The sequence below is a fragment of the Peromyscus californicus genome, unplaced genomic scaffold (genome assembly GCF_007827085.1).
Source record: "Peromyscus californicus insignis strain IS unplaced genomic scaffold, ASM782708v3 Scaffold_6__1_contigs__length_162567912, whole genome shotgun sequence".
NCBI classification, from domain to species: domain Eukaryota; kingdom Metazoa; phylum Chordata; class Mammalia; order Rodentia; family Cricetidae; genus Peromyscus; species Peromyscus californicus.
In genome coordinates, this window is record NW_026294584.1 from 127,721,577 (window position 1) to 127,742,026 (window position 20,450).

The following is a 20,450-nucleotide window of genomic DNA, read 5'->3' on the forward strand; positions in this document are numbered from 1 at the left end:
CAGGAAGTAGGTCTCTTTGGAAGCTGCGGAGTTGGTGAGGTGAGGTTGGCTGTGGCTTTTCCTAGTCCTCTGATCTCTCAAGTTTTAACCCCGATATCTGGCTCTGGGTTTTTTTCATTAATAAGACCATTTAGCATTTCAACTACAAGAGGACAGTAGTGTGATTCTCAGCACCACTGAGAATATATGTATCAGGCACAACCATCTGAAACTACAGCTTCAGGGGGGTCAATGCCCTCTTCTGGCCACCATGGGCATGTGCACACACACACACACACACACACAAATACACACTCACACACATACATACACATACATACACACACACACACAAACCTTTTTTTTAAATCAGAATTTCACTAGTTATGAACTCTCTCAGGCTTCACCTGTAAATACTTTCATTTCCTCCATTTTTTTTTGAAAAATATTTTACTGCGTAGCCAATCCCAAGAGATTTCTTTTCTCTTGGCACATTTAAGATTTTTAATTGTTTCTACTATTGCTGACACAAAGACAAAGGTGTGGGGGTGGCCGAGGGGAGTGGTTGTCACCATTCTTTAAAGGTCTTCTGTCTTGCCCTGTTCTTCAGTTTCACTTGTAATATGTACAGGTATGCATTTTTGTTGTTGTTGTTTCTCTTATGTGAGACTCACTGGGTTTTCTGAGTGTGTAGAAAGATATTTTTCGTCAATATTGAAAAATTCTCAGCCACTATTTATATACATGTTAATTAGATCCTTTCATTCTGTCTTCCACATCTCCCAAACTCTCTTTTTTGCTTTCTATCTCTTTGTCTCTCTGCCTTATATTCTAATTTTTTCAGAATTTCACCCAAGTTACCAACTGTCTCCTTGACTACGTCTAATTAACTGTTGAATCTATATTTCATTTCTAGAAATTCTTTTTCTAAAATCTACCTTGTCATTTTCAAAGTGTCTTTACTTCCAACTTTATTTCCTATATTCTGCGACTGATGAGTCTACGATTTGTCATCTCTGTGAGTCTCAGTCTGCTGCCCCAACACTCCTATTGTCTTGCTTTTTTATGTATTATTATTCTTTCTCATCATGAGCTAACAGTTCTTTTTTTTTTAATTAAGAAATTTTCTATTCATTTTACATACCAACTTCAGAACCCCCTCTCTTCCCTCCTCCCACCCCCCAGCCTTCCCTCATACCCCCCCATTCCCTCCTACAAGAAGGTAAGGTCTCCCATGGGGAGTCAGCAGAGCCTGGTACATTCAGTTGAGGTAGATCCAAGCCCCTCCCCCTGCATCAAGGCTGCGCAAAGTGTCCCACCATAGGTGGACACCGAAAAGCCAATGAGCTAACATTTCTTAAACTTCTGTCATAACAAACTCCTGTAAGCCTGGAGGAGTCCAGTGAAGTTGGTTTTGTTGTGCTCCCTTGGATTACTGCCCATCTAACATGCATGAATTCATGTCTTCCTTGGGTCATCAAGAGATTTGACCTGTGGTTACAATTCTAATTCTCAAAGATTTCTTTGCGGGGGACCTCCATCTAGCCTAACTGTTTAAGATAGGCAATAATTTTCCGCAGAGAGGATTCTCATTCACCCTTACAGTAAATCACCTTTGCCCCAAACCATGACCATTTGAGATCAAAACTATAAGATAGGTTATATTAGATCCTTCCCTTGAGCAGAGTTTAAGATTTGGAGCCATAAAAACTCAAAGGTCAAAACTCACTAAGTTCAGAAAGTGTCTAAAAGGCAAAAGACAGCTTTACTTTTCTTAGTTTTTTACTTAGGAGGACTCCTTAATTTGCTGGCTCACGTGTATTTATCTATCATCTGTTTGTCTATCAGTCTGTCTGTCTATCTATCTGTCTGTCTGTCTATCTATCATCTATTTATCTATCTTGGCTTTTTGAGACAGGGTTTCTCTGTGTAGCCCTGGCTGTCCTGGAACTCATTCTGTAAACTAGGCTGGTCTTGAACTCAGAGATCCACTTGCCTCTGCCTCTTGAGTGCCAGGATTAAAGGCATGTGCCACCACCACCTGGCTCATGTGTATTTTTTTTTTAATGGAGGTAGTGTTTTGGTTGTTTTGTACATGAGATAGAGAGAGATGCATACATACACATATGTGCACATGCAGAGGACAAAGGAGGGAGTCCGGCATCTTCCTCCATAGCTCGCCACCTATTCCTGGGAGGCAGAGTCTCTCCTGAATCTGGAGCTCCCTTTTTTTTTTTTTTTTTCCAGCTAGGCTGGCAGCTATCAAGGCCCAGCAATGCTCCTGCCCCTATACCCAGTGCTAGGGTTACAGGCTTGTTACACAGGTGCTTGGGTCCAAACGTGGGCCTTTGTGCTTGAGCAGCAAGTGTTCTTAACTGCTGAGACATCTCTCCAGCTCCTGAACGTGGCTGTTAAATACGAGTCAGCATGCTTAGCTGCTTGCAGCAGGAAGGTCAGTAAGGGGACCTATTCTGGCATGCTGCCAGAACACAAATCCACACAAAAGCATCCACCATGTGAATAATAAAGGGATTAACATGGCCTTCTTATACACAACAGGACAAAAGGAGGGCGGTGAGACTGGAACTACAGCCTAAGCTGTGGGCACACCTGAGCAGCTCAGCAGGGACTGTGCAGTGAGGAGCACTGACTGCCATTCTGCATCTGAACTTGATCCAGCAAGTAATGAAGGAACTTCCAAATTTGGACAATGATTCATGGTTTTTCACATTAACATTTCAGTAGTTTATTGTGGCTTCTTTTTTCCCCTTTTCTCATTTTCCATATGTGTGTATGATGCGTATGATGTGTATTTTGTATGTGGATTTTTGCACATGTATGTATGTGAAAAGCCCAAGATTGAAATCAGGAACCATCCTCCATCACTCTTTCTCCTTAATCCTTGAGGCAGGATCTCAGTCAAACCAGAGCTCACAATGTGGCTAGTCTTATGAGACAGCTTGCTCTGGGAGTCCCTGTCTGCCTTTGGAAGCTAGAACTATAGGCAGATGGCATGCCCACCCAGCATTTACATAAGTTTGGGGGATTTGAACCCCAATCCTCATGCTTGCACAGCAAGTGCTTTATCCCCTGAGCCACCCCTTCATCCTAAGTTTCCTTTTAAATAGTATTTCTCAAAATGTGGTCAAGCTCTGCCTACATGAACATCCTCTAAGTGACCCATCAAAACTTGCAGATTCAAGCCATACCCCCACAACACCAAACTGGTATCCCCAGGGAGGGAAATAGGGAGAAAAAATTTCCAGAATGTAGTAATTTGAATTTTAACCAGCTTGCAAGCAAACATTATGCACAATAACTTAGAATCTATGCATCAGAGTGAAGCTTTCCAAACAGTTGAGACCACCAGTGGGTTGGGAAATCCATTTTTTTTTTCTGGAGCTGAGGTCCAAACCCAGGGCCTTGTGCTTGCTAGGCAAGCGCTCTACCACTGAGCTAAATCCCCAACCCCTGGGGAATCCATTTTTATGAATTAGAGTAAAGTCAAAACTCTAAAGGATAAAGACAGCTGAATGAAGCCTTGTTAAGGTAGGAAAGTGTATGTGCATGTGCAAGTGTGTGCATATGTGTGTGTGTGTGTTTTGTGTGTGTTTGTATGTGTGTGTGCATGTGCAAGTGTATGTATGTTTTGTGTGTGTGTGTTTGTATGTGTGTGTGTGTGTGTGTGTGTGTGTGTGTGCACATGCATTCTAAACTGTGTTTTCTATACTGAGTTTTAAAAAGTTAGACAGGCCCTGCCTTAAAGGATGTCTCTCCATTATTTCAATCAGATCCTACCCATAACTTAAAAAACGGGGGGGGGGGGGGGGGGGATCCAGTGTAATTGGCTGAATGGATCGAATTCCCACAACAATCTAAAGCATATCTATGTGTGTGCATGTACCAGTTCATTCTGGCACTCCCTGACTCCAGGTAGAGTGAGCAAATGAAGCATCCATCTGAGTGTGTGTGGCTGGGAACATGCTGTTAATCGCCACCTCCCCAGGGATGCTTCCTGGTTTTTGTCAAGATAGCACAAAGCCTGTGTTCCAGATATCATTACATCTCAGCAGCTTTGTACCAAAGGAAAAGGAGGACCACAAAGTTCTGGCAAAGTGCTCTGTGTAAGATTCTGTCGTACCGAGTTTTGCTCCCACAAGTAGGTTGTAGGTTGCCACTGGAGTACTTTGGCATGTGTGGGAATCTTCCTTCCTTGTCCTGATGCTTGCTGCAGTCAAATGTTTCTGCAGTCTTTTCTTAAAAAAAAAAAAAGAAAGAAAGAAAGAAAAAGAGAAAAAAGGAAAGATGAACAGATCTACTCAGTCGAACATCAATACCAAATACACACGCAAGCACACGCCATACACATGGAAATACACAGACACACATGTGTGTATACACACACATAGACACATATGCATGGGCACATACACACACACATGGAAATACACACATACAGTCACACATGTATGTATAAACACATGTAGACACATGCACACACATATACACATATACATGCACATACAAACATTAGTTATCTTCAATATTCCTTACAAATTTTAATCATTCATGTCACACCTTGTATTTCTAATTCCCACAAACTTCTGATCAATTCTTTATCTTTTTCATATTGTACTTATTATTATTGTGTGTGTACAACATGTGTTTGAATGTGCTTGTACCATGTCATGTGCATGGATGTCAGAGGACAACTTCCTGAAGTGGGTCTCTCCTTCCACATTAACATGGGTTCTTGGGGTCAAACTTGGTCATCAGGCTTGTGTAGCAAGTGACTTTACCAGCTAAGTTGTCTCCTCAGCCCATTTACCTCTTTCCCATAAGCTGAGTGGCACAAATAAAGTTTTCAAAAGGAATACTTTATGCCATCCCTATAAATTGAAAACTAGTATCACTTGGGGAAAAAGGGCATCTGTAAAAATAAATGTGAGGAGAGAGAAACATGATCACACTCAGGTTCAATTCTGTTGCCGACTGAGCAACCTCTGAAATTGAATGAAATCTGTTCTCATTGTTCAAAACCATTCAGACAGAGGAAGACTTGGGTGTTTCTTTTTAAAGACCAGTTGGAGTGGAGAATGTCAGCAGAGGGGAGCTTGGGGAAGAAAGCACTTACCACAGCAACCTCCTCTTCTCTCTTAGACCTTCAACTGACCAGGTGGTCTAAGATTTAGCGACTTTTATGTTAGCATCTCAGACTTGGGGGAGACAAAGGTAGAAATCTGTGTGAGTATGAGAGCCCCCTCCAAAGCTTCTTACAATCCAGATGGCTGCGCCTTGTCTCCAGAGTGGCTACCTCGGTAGGCAAAGCCTGGGAGTCTGTGTTTCTATCTAGCAAGTTCCCATAAGGAGCTGGTGCTGTTGCTGCAGGCCACTCTCTGAGAGCCACTGAATACATCAATCCTGTCCATCTCTCTCCCAGACCCTCCTCAGGAAGTCTCAACTTCTCGGCTCCCCACGCAGCCTCCTTTGCTCTCTGCCCTCCTTAATCTTCTCATCTAGTAAGAACACCCCTCTCACTGTTTCCACCCAAAGGGAACATCTTATTTTTCCTCACTCCACAAAGACCATGCTTTGAAACACTTTCTATCGAACAAAATACATTTATTAGCTGATAACGAATTCACTTTCTCATGTTTTATTAATCAAAGACTGCCAATCAGAGCTTCCAGTCAGCATGGGGTAACTGGTGTTTCTATACTGAGTTGATATAATTCTAGCCCCCAAGCAAAGAAACCCGATGTTTTGGTTTAATTAGCCGGAGCATGTCATCCCTGGTAAATAGGCACTGCTGGGTTTAGTCTGTTTTGAAGCCTGGAAAGAGCACATAGGTCTCCTCTCCTCCCGCCCCATCACTGCTCTCTGGGACCCCGGGGAGCCTAAGGTGCTCAGATTGGGACCACCTCATAGATATCACTCCTGCGGTGATTAATCACTCGTCTTCTGTCATTTCTTCTACTGTTGTCCCAAAAGAGCACAAAGGGAGTATATTGACCTTTGCTTTTAAACTGTGTAATACCTCACTTGGGACTATAGAATAGCAACAGCTGAAAAAAAATTACAAAGGCAGGACCAAACTACTGATTTAGATTATATGTTTGACTTTGGGACATTTGCATCCAGAGAAGAACAACTCGATTTAAGTTCCTCTGCTGTAAAACAGTCCTGCGCTGGAGAAAGTAAATCTTCAGTCAGCAAAAACCACGCACCTTCTAGGATTGTTACAGACTTGAAAATAACCACTTGCCTGGGGAAATAACTAAGATGTAATTCCAGATGACAACTGTGCTTGGTACTTCTAGAAGAAGGATGGTAAAGGAGACCAATTGACATGAGCCCAACTTATTCAGAAGCCAGACAAACAGTCTTTGGATAATGCGAAGATCTTAATGAATCCAATCTGCTTTCCTCAAGGGATGACTTCGACAATTCTATTTAAAACTCCTGTGCTGGTGTGAATAAAGAAATCTCCATATAGGCTCAAGCATTTAACCGTTGGTCCCCAACTGGTGGTGCTGCTTGGAGAGGTCATATATAGGAAGGTACAGCCTTGCTAGAGGAAGTATGTCACCAGGGGCAGGCTTTGAGAGTTTAAAGCCTCACCCCACTTCCAGTTCCCTTTCTGCCTCATGTTTGTGTCTGAAGACGTGAGTTCTCCGCTTTGTAATCCTGCAGCCAGGCCTATAGCTTGCTACCCTGCTTCCCCACCATGGTGAACTCTTATCCCTCAGGGATTATAAGACAAAATAAACTCTTCCAGAAGATGTATTTAGTCATGATATTTTATCACAGCAATAAAAAACAGCTAACACAACTCCTGTCTCCCAGAAGCCAAGAAGTGGTGGTTGCCACCACACAAACCGACTTGATTCTAGCCACACTTTATCCTAAACTCCCCTGGCAATATAGTGCATGGCATTGCTATTGAAATTTCAAAATTGTTTCCTGCAGCCCATGACAGTGTCCTAAAACTTGACTTTTATAGAGTAATTTCTTTATATGATGGCCTTGCACATACTAGACATCTTGAAAATGTGAAAGGCCAATGACAGCAGGCTTTTATCTCTCAATTTCTTCATGTGTCTTCCTGCCCTACACTGGTGAGAAGAACACTTCAATAATATTACTAACTCTGCCTCAAAGATTTCACCAAAGAAATCCCAGGAAATTCTTCTGACTATTGATGACTCTGAGGGTAAGAAATGCAAAAAGCAAGATTTGGGAGGTTGTTTTACTTGTTCTAAAGAGTTATTAGATTTTACTAATTATGCAGCTTATCAACGTAGACGATCTTATGGGTGCCATGTGGTGATCTGCCCCACCATTTGTGCCTGATTAAAGGACGTACATTGAACCTGAGAAGCCCTTCTTCTAATCAGGTTCCTGCTCTGGCCTGTTGCTACGGCAACTTAGGGTTCCAGCCAGGAAGACAGCAAACGTATTACACACTGCTCCATCTATGTTCTCTCTCCTTTAATGCCCTCAGAGCCAGTCCGTGCTTCATACTGTACATATTCAAAATGTTATGCCTGTGACCCTCCTTTTTCCTCCAATGTGGAAACCAATTGTATTTACATTTTCTACCATCATGTCCTCCATGTATCAAGAACTACAAAAAAAAAAAAAATCTTATGGGGTTTAGTTACAGTTGGTGGGTTGGATGGACCACGCACATCTTTTCCTTTCTCTTCCTAAGACCCTACTTAAATTATGATCAAGAGATTAAAAAGAAAACCAGGCAGTGGTGGAGCATGCCTTTAACCTCAGTACTCTGAGGCAGAGGCAGGCAGATCTTTGAGTCTGAGCCTAGCCTGGTTCCTAATGAGTTCCAGGACAGCCAGGGCTACACAGAGAAAGCCTATCTTGAAAAACAAAACAAAACTAAAGAAATTAAAAGGGGATATGTTCACATGGACCTGGAAGTGAAAAGTACTGTCACGGTGAACCTGAGATTTTCATTCCCTCCAATCTTTGCTCCTTTCTTATGACACAAATTATGCATAATACTACATTTGCCATTTTAGGGCTGAGGGCATAGCTTAGTTACAGACTGCTGAGCTAGCAAGTGCAAGGCCCTTGAGTTTAATCCCAAGGACTGTAGAGACAGGAAGAGAGGGGACAGGAGAGAGAGAGAGAGAGAGAGAGAGAGAGAGAGAGAGAGAGAGAGAGAGAGAGAGAGAGAAGCTGTGAAGCCATTTTAGATGTTCAGTTCACTGGCAAGATATACATTCCCATAATGTGCAAGGACCCTTAGCAACCTTCTCAAGAACTTTCATGGTCCCAAATTGAAAATCTGTCCCCATGAAGCACTAACTCCCAGTCTTCTCCTTCCCCAGTCCATAACAACTGCCATGTACTTTCTGTCTCTGTATTTTGCTGCTGTTGATATCTCATGTAAGGGAAATCATACTGAACACATATTCAGCCATTTTGTATATGGTTTCTTTCATTTGCCATCCTCATGGTTGAGCTATGTAGTGGACTATACCAATATTTTATTCTTTCTTCAGGCTGGAAATATTCCATTGTGTGTATACACCACAGATACAGAACAAGCTAACAAGACTGCCTACCAAAACCCAATAGCAGGGACCCCTACTTCATAAGGGGTCAGAGCTTCTGTGATGGCTTGTACTGAATGTCAACTTCAGAGGATCTAGAATCACCATGGAGACAAATCTCTGAACATGTCTATGAAGAGGTTTGTAAACTGGGTTAATTGTGGTTGGAGAATTCACTTTAAATGAGGGTGACACCATTCCAAGAGCTAGGAACCCTGGACCATACAGAAGGAGGGACTGGACTGAGTGTTAGCATCCACCTCCTGACAAAGGACCATGGTGTGCCCATTCCCAGTTGATACATCAATAGCACAACCCCTACACCAATAGCTGAGGGAACATCTTGGAAGAGGAGATGAAAAGATTGTGAGAGCCAGAGGACCAGTACATCTTCAGTGAGATCATGTCTTCTCTAAACGACAGGGAAGCTGCACCCATGAGATCTCAACAGTGTGGCTGCCTAAACAAGATCTGAACAACAACAACACTGGTTGACACACCAATGTGGATGGGGGAAATCACACAAAGCTCCATTCTTAGAAGAACTACAGGCAATTAATGACTACAGAGAGAGGGAGAATCAGTCTTCCCCAGGGATGAGACTCACAATGGGCTACCCAATACCAAGCGGTCAGCCCTAAAAGCACATATATACAAGCAACACTACATGAACTCTGTAGCTGAAGTTTTTTCTGTGTCCCACCTGGCCCATGGTCAGGACAAATCTCTCTCACTCACCAGTCCTGCAGCCACTTGGACCCAAGTAAACACACAGAGGCTTATATTAATTAAAATTGCTTGGCCATTACCTCAGGCCTACCACTCACTGACTAGCTCTTACATTTAAACTAATCCATAATTCTTATTTATGTTTAGCCATGTGGCTTGGTAATTGAGATTTTTAAAAAATTGAGACTTTAAAAAAAAAAAACAACTGGTAGGCCCATGGAAGTTCTAATAGGAAAGAAAAGGACAGATTTAGGAAATAATGCAAAAAATAAGAGAAAGAAAATGAAAAGACATAATTGACTCCAAGAAAAACAAAAAGTTATACAAGTAAGGAGATGTAATCATAGCATACTTTTTAGATTTTAGGCAGATAATCATTATACAATATTCAAAATGTAATTGTGATTGATATAATACAGTATTCAATATACAACATTCAATATGTTCATTTGACTAAAAGTTATGATTTGGTCACAGGAATTTGCAAGAAAGGGTAGGGGACAAGTATCAAGTTTTATCTTGCATATCAGCAAGTTAAGAGATGATGTCTACACTGACTTATTAAGCAACAGATTTGCTAGCATTTTCCTTTGGTATGCATCACTGGATACTTTGATGACTGCAGTTTAGAACTTTTAGGCCTAGTGACTTGGATCCTTTCTGTGGAACTGGCATAAATTCATTCTCTACCTGGTTTCCAGGGACAATGTGGGAATCAACCATTGAGAATACGAGTTTGGGGGCTGGTGAGACAGTTCACCACACAAACCTGACCTGAGTTCAGTTACTGGGACCCACGATGGAAGGAGAGACTCAACTCCTGGAAGTTGTCTCTTAACCTCTACACATATGTGGTATGCATGCTCATGGCCACATTCCCAACACACACTCGTGCACACACAGAGGCACAAACACACACACATACCACCACCTTATCATCATTATGATAAATTTAAAAAAATTTTTTTTTAGTTTTTTGAGCCAGGGTTTTCTTGTATAGCCTTGGATGTCCTGGAACCCACTCTGTAGACCAGGCTGGCCTGGAACTCACAGAGATCCACCTGCCTCTGCCTCCCAAGTGCTGGGATTAAAGGTGGGTGCCACCACCACCCAGGAAATTAAATATTTTTAAAGAGAATACAGGTTTCTAATTCATACTGGCCAAATATTCAGCTTGACTTTGTCACTCTTTCATTTAAAAAATTTCTTTTGTATGTACAAATGTCTGTTTTGCCAGCACAGAAGTCTGTGCCACATGCATGCAGTACCCACAGAGGCCCAAAGAGGGCGCCAGAAACACTGGAACTGGCATTCCAGATGGTCGTAAGCTACCATATGGGTTCTGAAAACTGAATCCACATCCTCTACAAGGGCAGTAAGGGTTCTTTACCAATGAGCCATTTCTCTAGCCCCAACTTTGCAACTCATTTTGTTTGAGAGCCTTGACAGATAGTTCAGACTAACTTTGAACTCATGTTCCTCTTGCTGTTTCTACCTCTCAAGTGCTAGAATTGCAGGCACACATCACATCTGCCAGCTCCTGTCACAGTGAATGTTTGCAGTAGTTGTCACATATTCTGTGCTCATTAAATGTAGGCTAGTATGAGTGTTGTCTTAATGTTAAAATCCAATTGCACTGGTCTTCCCACAGTAATATAATCAAAAGGTAAGTTCATGACCAACTCAGTTGAAATTATCTAAGTTTTTTACTGTGGTTTCGTGATTAATCTTCATGACTTCTATGGCTAATTTTGGTTGTCAACTTGACACACCTAGGAATAAGGAAACACAACTAAGAATTGCCTCCATTAGATCTGCCTGTGGGACATGACTGTGGGGCATTCTTCTGTTATTGATGATGTGGGAGGGCCCAGCCCACTGTGGGTGGTGCCACTGCTGAGCAGGTGGTCCTGAGTTGTATAAAAAAGCAAGCCAAGGGAAGCAAGCCAATAAGGAGTGTTCCTCCGTGGCCTGCTTCAGTTCCTGCCTCCAGGTTCCTCCCTTTAGTTCCTGCCCTTGTTCCCCCAATGACGACTATAACCTGTAAACCAAATGTAGAATATTATTTTAAGGTGCGTTACATTTGTTTACACTCTGGAACATTTGCTTAACGATGCAAAGATGTGTCTCCTTCCTTTATGTTTCATTTGTTTAACTCTGTGAAGCTGTGTTACTGTGCCTGTCTAAAATACCAAGAGCTGAATGGCCAATAGTGAGGCAGGATAAAGGATAGGTATGCCTGGCAGGCAGAGGGAATAAATAGGAGCAGAAATTTGGGAGGGAAAGAAGAAAGAGCAAGAGAACAAGAAGAGGAGGACTTCAGGGGCCAGCCACCCAGCCATAGAGCCACATAGCCAGCCACAAAGTAAGAGTGAAAGTAAGATATATAGAAGTAAGAAAATGAAAAAGCCCAGAAGCAAAAGGCAGATGGAATAATTTAAAGTTAAGAAAAGCTGACAAGAAATAAGCCAAGCTAAGGCTAGGCATTCATAAGAAAATAATAAGGGACTGGAGAGATGCCTCAGTGGTTAAGAGCACTGACTGCTCTTCACAAGGTCCTGACTTACATTCCCAGCAACAACATGGTGGCTCACAACCATCTGTAATGAGATCTGGTGCCCTCTTCTGGCCTGCAGGGACACATGCAGGCAGAACACTGTATACATAATAAATAAATAAACCTTAATAAAATAAAATTCATGTTGAAGCTTAAAAAGAAAAAAGAAAAGAAACTAATAAGACTCTGTATATTTGGGAACTGGGTGGCAGCCCCCCCCCCCAAAAGAGTACAGTAAAGAGCGAAAGAGTTAAAGAAAACAACCAACTACACCAAACAAACCCTTTGCCACCCAAGTTGCTTTTGGTCAATGTTTTATCTCAGCAACAGGAATGTCTCTCTAATCATCCTCTTCAATCCATCTTCCACAAGGCTGCCACAAGCTGTTTCTGAAACAAAATTTCCATTGTGATAGCTATCCAAAGACGGCCTCAGTTATGCCCTCCCTGTATGCACATGCCTCTCTCTCCGTCAGAAGTCCAACCTATTTCCCCTCGCCATGAATCTGCCCATGAGCACTTTGACCAGCACAATACACAGGAAATTAGGTTGGGGACTCCTAGGTCTAGGCATCAAGACCTGGCGACTTCCAAGCCACCAGGAAGAACAGGCTGAGAAAGTGGTTACAAGGGAAGACTAGGAATGAGGGACAGTCATCCAGGTGCCAGACATGCCACCCCAACCATGTCAGTGCCACCTCGTGAGAGACTACAAGCTAAACCAGGAGAGGAATCACCCAGCTGAGTGCCAGACACTCCCGGGCTGGTGAGGTAAACACAGTGGCATACACAAAGTGCTCAGTGCATGCTAACCATCACCACCACCATCACTGCCTTGTACTGCTTACCTCCCAACCCTTCTCCCTAGTCACTCCTATGCATGCTCTGGGGGCACAGTCATTCTAACATACATTTGCTCCTAACATGTCACACTTCACACTCCTCGTAGGTATCCTGGAATGGCCTTCACTCACCACGCCTGCCATTTATCCTTCTGAGAAAACTTTCTGGATCTGCCCACTCATTACAGAACTTGTCCCTGTGATTCTCTGAGCACCTACCTTCTTCTGTCTTTGTTGAGGGTTTTCCCTTTTGCAACCTACGTGACCCCCACCTCCCTAGCTGGAATCCAAATTCTTGACGGATGGAGTGTGTACATCTGATTCACAAGCCAGCAAAGCATGTATCCTGGTTCATTTTATGTCAACTTGACACAAGCTTCAGTCATCTGAGGGATGGAAACCTCAATTGTGAAAATGCCTCCATCAGATTAGGCTGTAGACAAGCCTATGGGCATTTTCTTAACTAATGGTTAACTTAGGAGGGCCCAGCCCATTGTAGGTGGTGTCACCCTTGGGCTAGTGGTCTTAGGTGCTGTAAGAAAGCAGACTGAGTAAGACATGAAAAGAAGGCCATCAAGCAGCATGCCTTCATGGCCTCTGCATCAGTTCCTGCCTCCAGGTTCCTGTCCTCTTTGAGTGCCTGCCCCTACTGTCTTAGATGATCAAATATAATAAGAGAAATAAACTCTTTCTCCCCAAGTTGCTTGGCCATGGTGTCTTATCACAGCAAAAGGAACCCTAATGAAGAAAAAACTGGCACCAGGAAGTGGGGTATTGCTGTGGAAGACCTGACCATGTTGTTTTGGGGAGGACTGTGGAAGGATTTTAGAACTTTGGGCTAGAAAAGCCAGGGAGTATTCAAAGCTTGGTGAGCTGTTGTGAGAACTTAGAAGATGAACCTTAAAACATCAGAGGATGGAGGCTGGCTTGCAAAGTTTCAGAGGGAAGCAAAGACTCTGTCAGGGCCATTTGATATTCTGAATATAGAATCTGTGGTTCTAGTCAGCTGTGGCCAAAGATTCAGCCATGATTAACAAGAGACCAGCACCACTGAAGTGAAACCTTGGCTTTAATGAGACAACTGATGGCAGTTAGCTGGACCAGAGAAAATAGCAGTGCCTAAAAAGGGACCAGTATCACAGGAGTAGAAACCCTAACTAAGACACCGTGGCACAAAGAAAGGTCCTTTAAAAAAAGATTTGTTTAATTTTAATTATGTGTATATGTGTGCATTTGTGTGTAGGTGTGTGCGTGTGTGAGTGCAGATAACTGTAGAGCCCAGAAAGGGGGTTGAATCCCCTGGAGCTAGAATTACAGGCGATTGTGAGTGGTCCAACATGAGTGCTAGCAAATGAACTCAGGTCCTCTGCTAGAGCAGTCTATGCTACGAACTGTAAACCATCTCTCTAGCCCTCAGAAAAATTTAATCCATGTTTCAGGAAGGGAATGAGGAAGTAGTTGCTTTTACAACAGTGATTCTCAGTAAGAGGGAGGGAAGGGACAATTCTCTCCCCCAAGAGACATCCAAACTATTTGGCTGTTGCACTACTGGGGTATTCCATACTCTCTGGCAGGTAGCAGACAAAGCTGATGCTCACACCAGACAATGCACAGGGCAAGCCATTACCTTGATAGAGTTGAGATTGAGAAGTCTTGTTTAGAAGATCATCACATGCAAGAGACCGACAGACAGACAAGCAGATAGTCAGAGAGTGAGAAACGGTTGAATGTATATATACATACTGGCCACCTTCCTTGGGCTCACCCTTCGCTCATCAGGACCCTGTTACCCATTTTCTATGCACGGTCCCTCTGGCCCTGCCTGGCACTCATGATCCTGTGTGGCAGCATGGTGTCTGCCGTTTCTCTCCTTGCTGAAAACCGTCGATGCTGCACAGATTCCGTCACATGCCCGGAAAGGAAAAATCCCAGAGTCTGGTCTGAGTCACAGAGTGCTTGTGTTACATCTTGGATGGCTCAACGGACCTCACGTGTTGGGGATGCAGGTTGCCTGGCTGGCCTGAGGTGCACAAAAAAGTTAGATGTGGGAAGGTGACCCTTGAAGGTTCTAGGACTAAATATAATCCAAGAGTCCTTGTATTTGTCACTCAAAGCAGCTTGGAGGGACAGAAAGTCATGACGGAAATCTGCCTCTTTGTCCCCCGGGTTTAGAGCAGTAAGAAACTGCTCAGCACGTAAGAGCACTTGCTGCTCTTCCAGAGGATCAAAGTTTGGTTCCCAACACTCTCATCAGGTGGCTCACAACCACATAGAACTCCAGTTCCAAGAGGACGGAACACCTCTTCTGCCTTCCCCGGGCACCTCCCCCACCCGGGTGACATATATTCACACAGACACATACATATAATAAAAACAACAGAAATAAATCTAGCCAGGTGTGGTAGCATACACCTTTAATCCCAACGCTGGGGAAAAAGAGGCAAACAGATCTCTGTGAGTTCAAGGCCAGCCTGGTCTAAATAGTGAGTTTCAGCTCATCCATTGCTACATTGAGAGACCCTGTCAACAAATAAATAAATCTTTTTTAATGGGGTAAGAAACCTCACCCTACAGATGGGCGTTTCCGGGGAGGGTGTACCCTGCAGGACTCTCATAAGCATGGATGAGGCCCACACTGTTGAAGGGTATGTGTTTACTGTTTTTGCCAGTTTACAAAGGAGGCAGTAGAGTGCAGAAGTATAGCTTAATCTTTGGCATTAGATGGGCCTGACTGTGAGGCACCCTCCCGTCACTAGGCAGTGACCCTGGAGAGATGACTTGGTCATGTCTGTCACCTCCATGAGGTGAGAACAAACTTAGTACCCACTTCCCTGGGTTGGGCTGCAGGTTCATGGTAAGCATGAAAGCCTCGGTGTAGCTAGCGCACCGCCCAGTATAACTGAAATACGAGACAGGTATCAGGAAAGGATGCTGTGGCAGTACGGGCAGCCCAGTATCCTCCCAGAAGCTCCTCCGTCCAGGCAGGATGCTGGTGAGCCATGAAGCTCACATTCTCATAGCTCCTACCAGTGCTTCACACTGCAGTAAGCACTTGAGCTCTGTTGGCTCGTCCTCTTGATGACCTCCTGGAATATTTTATTCCCCCACTTTATGGATGGAATCATGATACACAAGTTTACTCACAGGTATTCTGTTGTGAAAAGAGGACAAGTTGTAACAAAGGCAGTTGGCTCCAGGGTCCCTGCCCCTAGCCACACACACACACACACACACACACACACACACACACACACACACACACACACACACACTGCCCCTGGATGCCTTCAGAAGCAGACGAAATGACAAGGAGTCTGCCTACATCCTTTCCTGCTCCCAAACACCTTCTCCATCCTTAGTGGCAGAAATTGGTAAATGCCCAGCGGAGAAGCACTAGCTCTGCCCACTGGGGTCCAGTGTGAAATGATGCCTGCAAGACAAGATCTAGAAGAGTCTGTGGAGAGCTGGGTAAGGGATGCCACATGGCGGTAGGAAGCAAATGAGGTTCAGAACTGAAAAACTGGGACTCCACCCTAGTACCTCCTTGGTGACAGGAGGCCTCTGAGCCCAGAGACATGCTTTCTCACAATTTTATTTCTCTCTGTCTGAAACAAGGCTTAGACACAACATCCCTGCTAGCTCTACAGTGCTGGGCAGTCCTAGCAGGGAAAGGCCACTGCATGCTGGGAAAGGGGAGGAGTGATTTTTGTCTGAACCTATCCCGGTAAAAGAGCGCCATCTGGTGAGCATTCTGAGAACATTCCTAGCAGCTGCTCTTACCAGATTCTTGTAACCCAAGGAAGATGCTTCCACTCTCGGATATCAGATTTAAAACAGTAAAGGCATTGGAAGCTGGTAATGATGATAATATCTTCAATCCTTAAGCCCCCTGCTGCCAACACGTCTTCTTACCAATCTATTTCAAAATGGTAATGAGTTGTGAACAATGCAAAGAATAAATCTCAGCCACGAAATCCTTTATTCTGGACATGTCAATAAATCACAATGCCACCTCTACTTTTCCCCTTTCATTTTTGTTTCCTCGGATTTTGGATGGATGTTATTGTTATTGTTTTGAGGCAGGGTCCCACTATATACCCAAGGCTGGCTACGGTAGGCCAGGCTGCCCTCAAACTCACAGAGATCTGCTGGTCTCTGCCTCCTGAGTGCTGGGATTAGAGTCATGCAACTCTATATTGGACTTCTATGTTTACTTGTTTATCTGTTTATTGGTTTTGGTTTTTCGAGACCAAGTTTCTCTGTGTAACAGCTTTGGCTGACCTGGACTCTTTGTAGACCAAGCTGACCTTGGACTCAAAGAGATCCACCTGCCTCTGCCTCCTAATTGCTGGAATCAAAGGTGTGTGCTGCCGCCACCACCACACCCTGGCTACTTGCTTTTAATTGTAAGCACACAACATGAGACTTTCCTCGAAGTGTGGTGCTAGGTAAAGGTAGGGTGGTCCTAACTCTAGGCATGATATTGTACAGCTCTTGAGAGCTTACTCATCCTGGATAACTGAAATACTTGTCATTCATTGAATGCTGTCTGAGTATTGATTACATGATTAGCCCTGTTGGGATTGCTTTATTCTTACGACTTCATTTAGGCCCCTCCCCCAAGTAATCAGGTGAGTAGGGAAGGAGCTGGAAGACTATACTACTCAGTGTATCAGCACCTAAGACTCTGCCAACTTGAAAAGTCCACACTAATAGCATGTGCAATGTAAATTACACTTGATAAACATGCCCTGATTAAAGCCATATGACCACCTCAGAGGAGAGAGGTTGTTCTCACAGCCAGGTGGAGATATATATATCACTATAAATGTGCTGCAGTTTGGACCTTAAATGTCTTTCAAAGGCCCACATATTAAAGGGTTGGTCCCCAGCCTGTGGTATTGCTAGGAGGGAAAACCTTCAAGATGTGGAGCCCTAAACTGGGTGGTGGTAGTACACCCCTTTAATCCCAGCACTCTAGAGGCAGAGGCCGGCAAATCTCTGTGAGTTCAAGGCCAGCCTGGTCTACAGAGACAGTTCCAGGACAGCCAGGGCTACCCAGAGAAACCCTGTCTCAAAAAAAAAAAAAACCAAAAAGATATAGAGCCCTCGTGGGAAGGTTTAGGTCATGGGGAGAGGCAAGACTTCAAAGGGAATTGTGGGACTCTGGTCTCTTGGTTTTTCGGCACCTAAGGTAGAGGACTCCCTTCCACACTGCATGTTGCCACCATGATGTGCCTCACTGAGGCTCAGGAACTATCCTTCCTCTTGACAAGTTTGTTGTCTCGAAAGCTGACTACACAAGTTGCTGTGTGCCGAGCACTGTGCTAGCATCTAGAGGTGCACCTGACCAAGGTGCTTGTAAAACTGTCCATTTGGCAGCAAACAGAGATATGACTAAGTACTCAAAGGGTGAATTACTGTATGGAAGCATCTAGAAGCCAGAAGAGCTGACTTGTTCGAAGGGAAAAACTGTCCAAATGTCGATGCCCAGAGTGATGCTGCTCCAAGTGTCTGCATCCTTCACGAAAGCTGCGTACTGCCCACAGACCTATTTGTCCCCCATCTTCCCTTCTGACACCTCAGCTCCTTAACAGCATGTGTGTCCTGATCACCTAATAACCAGTGCCCAGCAAGGAGCAGAACAATGGCTGCTAAGTAGATATTTAATCAGAAAAGGCCTCTAATTCATCTCTGTCTTCCTTTCTTCTAGTTCCTGAAGGGCCATCTAAGGACATGGGGATTCAGAGGCAGCCACCAGCCTAAACAAGCTAATGGCACTGACGCCTCACAGATGCAGTTCTGCACTGGCTCACCTGGCACAGGGTCAGTAAGGACAGTAAAGCTGACAACCGCACTGGGCCAACACTCTGCTGGCCTACTGCTAAGCCCCTGTTGCATGAACCTTTCCTGGGGAGACATGACCAAAGGACTGCTCCCCCGAATAGGGTATGTGCTGGTTAGGATTTTGTCAACTTGACATAAGCTCGAGTCATCTGGGAAGAGCGAATGTCAAATGAAAAAGTAAGTGCCTCTGTCATATTGCCTCTCTCTTGACAATGACTGATGGGGGAGGTCCAAGCCCACTGTGGGCGGAGCCATCCCCTGGGCTGGTGGTCCTGGGATGCATAAGAAAGCAGGCTGACTAAGCCATGGGAACAAGCCAGTTCGCAGCACTCCTCCCTGGCCTCTGCTTCAGTTCCTGCCTCCAGGCTTTGGTTTCCGCTCCTACCCTGACTTCCCTCTATGATGGACTATGATCAGAGCACGTAAGCCAAAAACACTCTTTCTTCCCCAAGTGCCTTTTGGACCTGAAGTTTCTCGCAGCAGTAGAAAGCAAACTGCGACAAGAGCCCCAGTGGCAGGCCAAAGTAACGATTCTACCCAGCTCTGGCTTGGTGAGCTAACCAGTTTACCAGACTTACAGAAACATGGGTTACCCCCAAAGTAGCTGCATTACTACAGGGATTTCCTCATAGCTGTAGAGATGGAGTCACCTCCCCACCACCCCCTGCCTTCCACATTCTATATACCCTAGTGCCTCCTGAGAGCACATACAGCTGGGACAGAATTAGATACAACTGGTGGAGAGACACAGGCATAGGAGTGGCTGAAACCTCAGGTGAGGGCCAATGACCCACCCCACCTGCTCCTTCTATAAGGTAGCATAAACAGTACCCACAGCTGCTCTGATGGCAATGCTGATGGCTGATTGTTCACAGGACAGTGCTCCACAAGAGCCCCCTCAACATAATCTCATTGTGTCCTCACAGCCACCTTCGGAAACAGGTGTTGTCCCACCACCACTTGACTTCTAAAGAGTAAGTTGTCAGGTTGGGCCTTCTAGAAGAAGATGTTAAGACAGAATTAAACATACAAGAGACACTGGGCAAAGCACTTATGGAGGGGAGGGAGCAGGAGTCGTGAGGAAAGCCTCAGCCCATCGGGCCTGACACTATAGAGAGGGGGCAAGAGGCTGGGCGGGAAGAGCTTCAGTCTGTAGAGCTCTAGTGTCCTTTCAAGCTCTATCACTGTGAAGATAGCCCAAGAAGAGAGTGGCCTCAGCGTGCATGCCACCAGGCAGGCTCAGGCAGCCACAACTAACTGCACCCCTTGCAGAAGCTCTCCCTTGAAATTGAACTGCACAGTGCTCACCCACAGTTGACAAAAGACTCCATTCCCTGCTGATGTCCCAGCCCCAGGCCAGGCCACAGCAAGCACTTGGCAAATACTTGCTGACTCTGCCTCTTGTTCCTTTTGTGTAAAGGGGAATTGGGTAAAGAAAATTTTCCTGACTTGTTCAATGGGACGCAGTTGGTAGGTAGCCTTGCTGAGATTTGCATCCAGGTTTTCTCACTCCAAATTTCATACTGTCCTCTAGCTTTCTCCATATCACTCCTCTTTCTCCACACTGAACATGCCAACATTACCTGGCTATTCAGGATTCCTGCCAACTTTTTCCCTCGCTCACTCATTTGTCCATTCATTAAGCAGAATACATGTGTAGTATCTTGACCCAGGTACTACTGCAGGGTACTTGGATGATGCAAAACAACCAGGAAAGGTCCCTCCCTTTGAGAAGTTTACCATCAAGGGCAAAGAGGCAGGTACATGACAAAGAGCAAGTGTGACATGTGACTGTTTTGTAGCACTGCATGGCTCAGTATTAAGTCCCTGGTAAGAGAAGGGCCAAGGAGTATGGCAGAAGCCTTCATGGTTCCAGCTAGATTCTGTCACTACTCGCCTTTCCCCACTTCAGCCACAT

General features: G+C 44.5%; 1 protein-coding gene across 1 annotated transcript in view; it reads right to left on the reverse strand.

Moving 5' to 3' along the window:
• Nucleotides 1–20,450, reverse strand: part of LOC128099731 (uncharacterized) — a 68,863-nt gene that overhangs the window by 3,652 nt on the left and 44,761 nt on the right. The window contains exon 3 of the mRNA XM_052721555.1: nucleotides 4,121–4,235. Within this exon, the coding sequence (XP_052577515.1) occupies nucleotides 4,121–4,235 (115 nt within the window). The remainder of the gene's footprint in view (nucleotides 1–4,120; nucleotides 4,236–20,450) is intronic.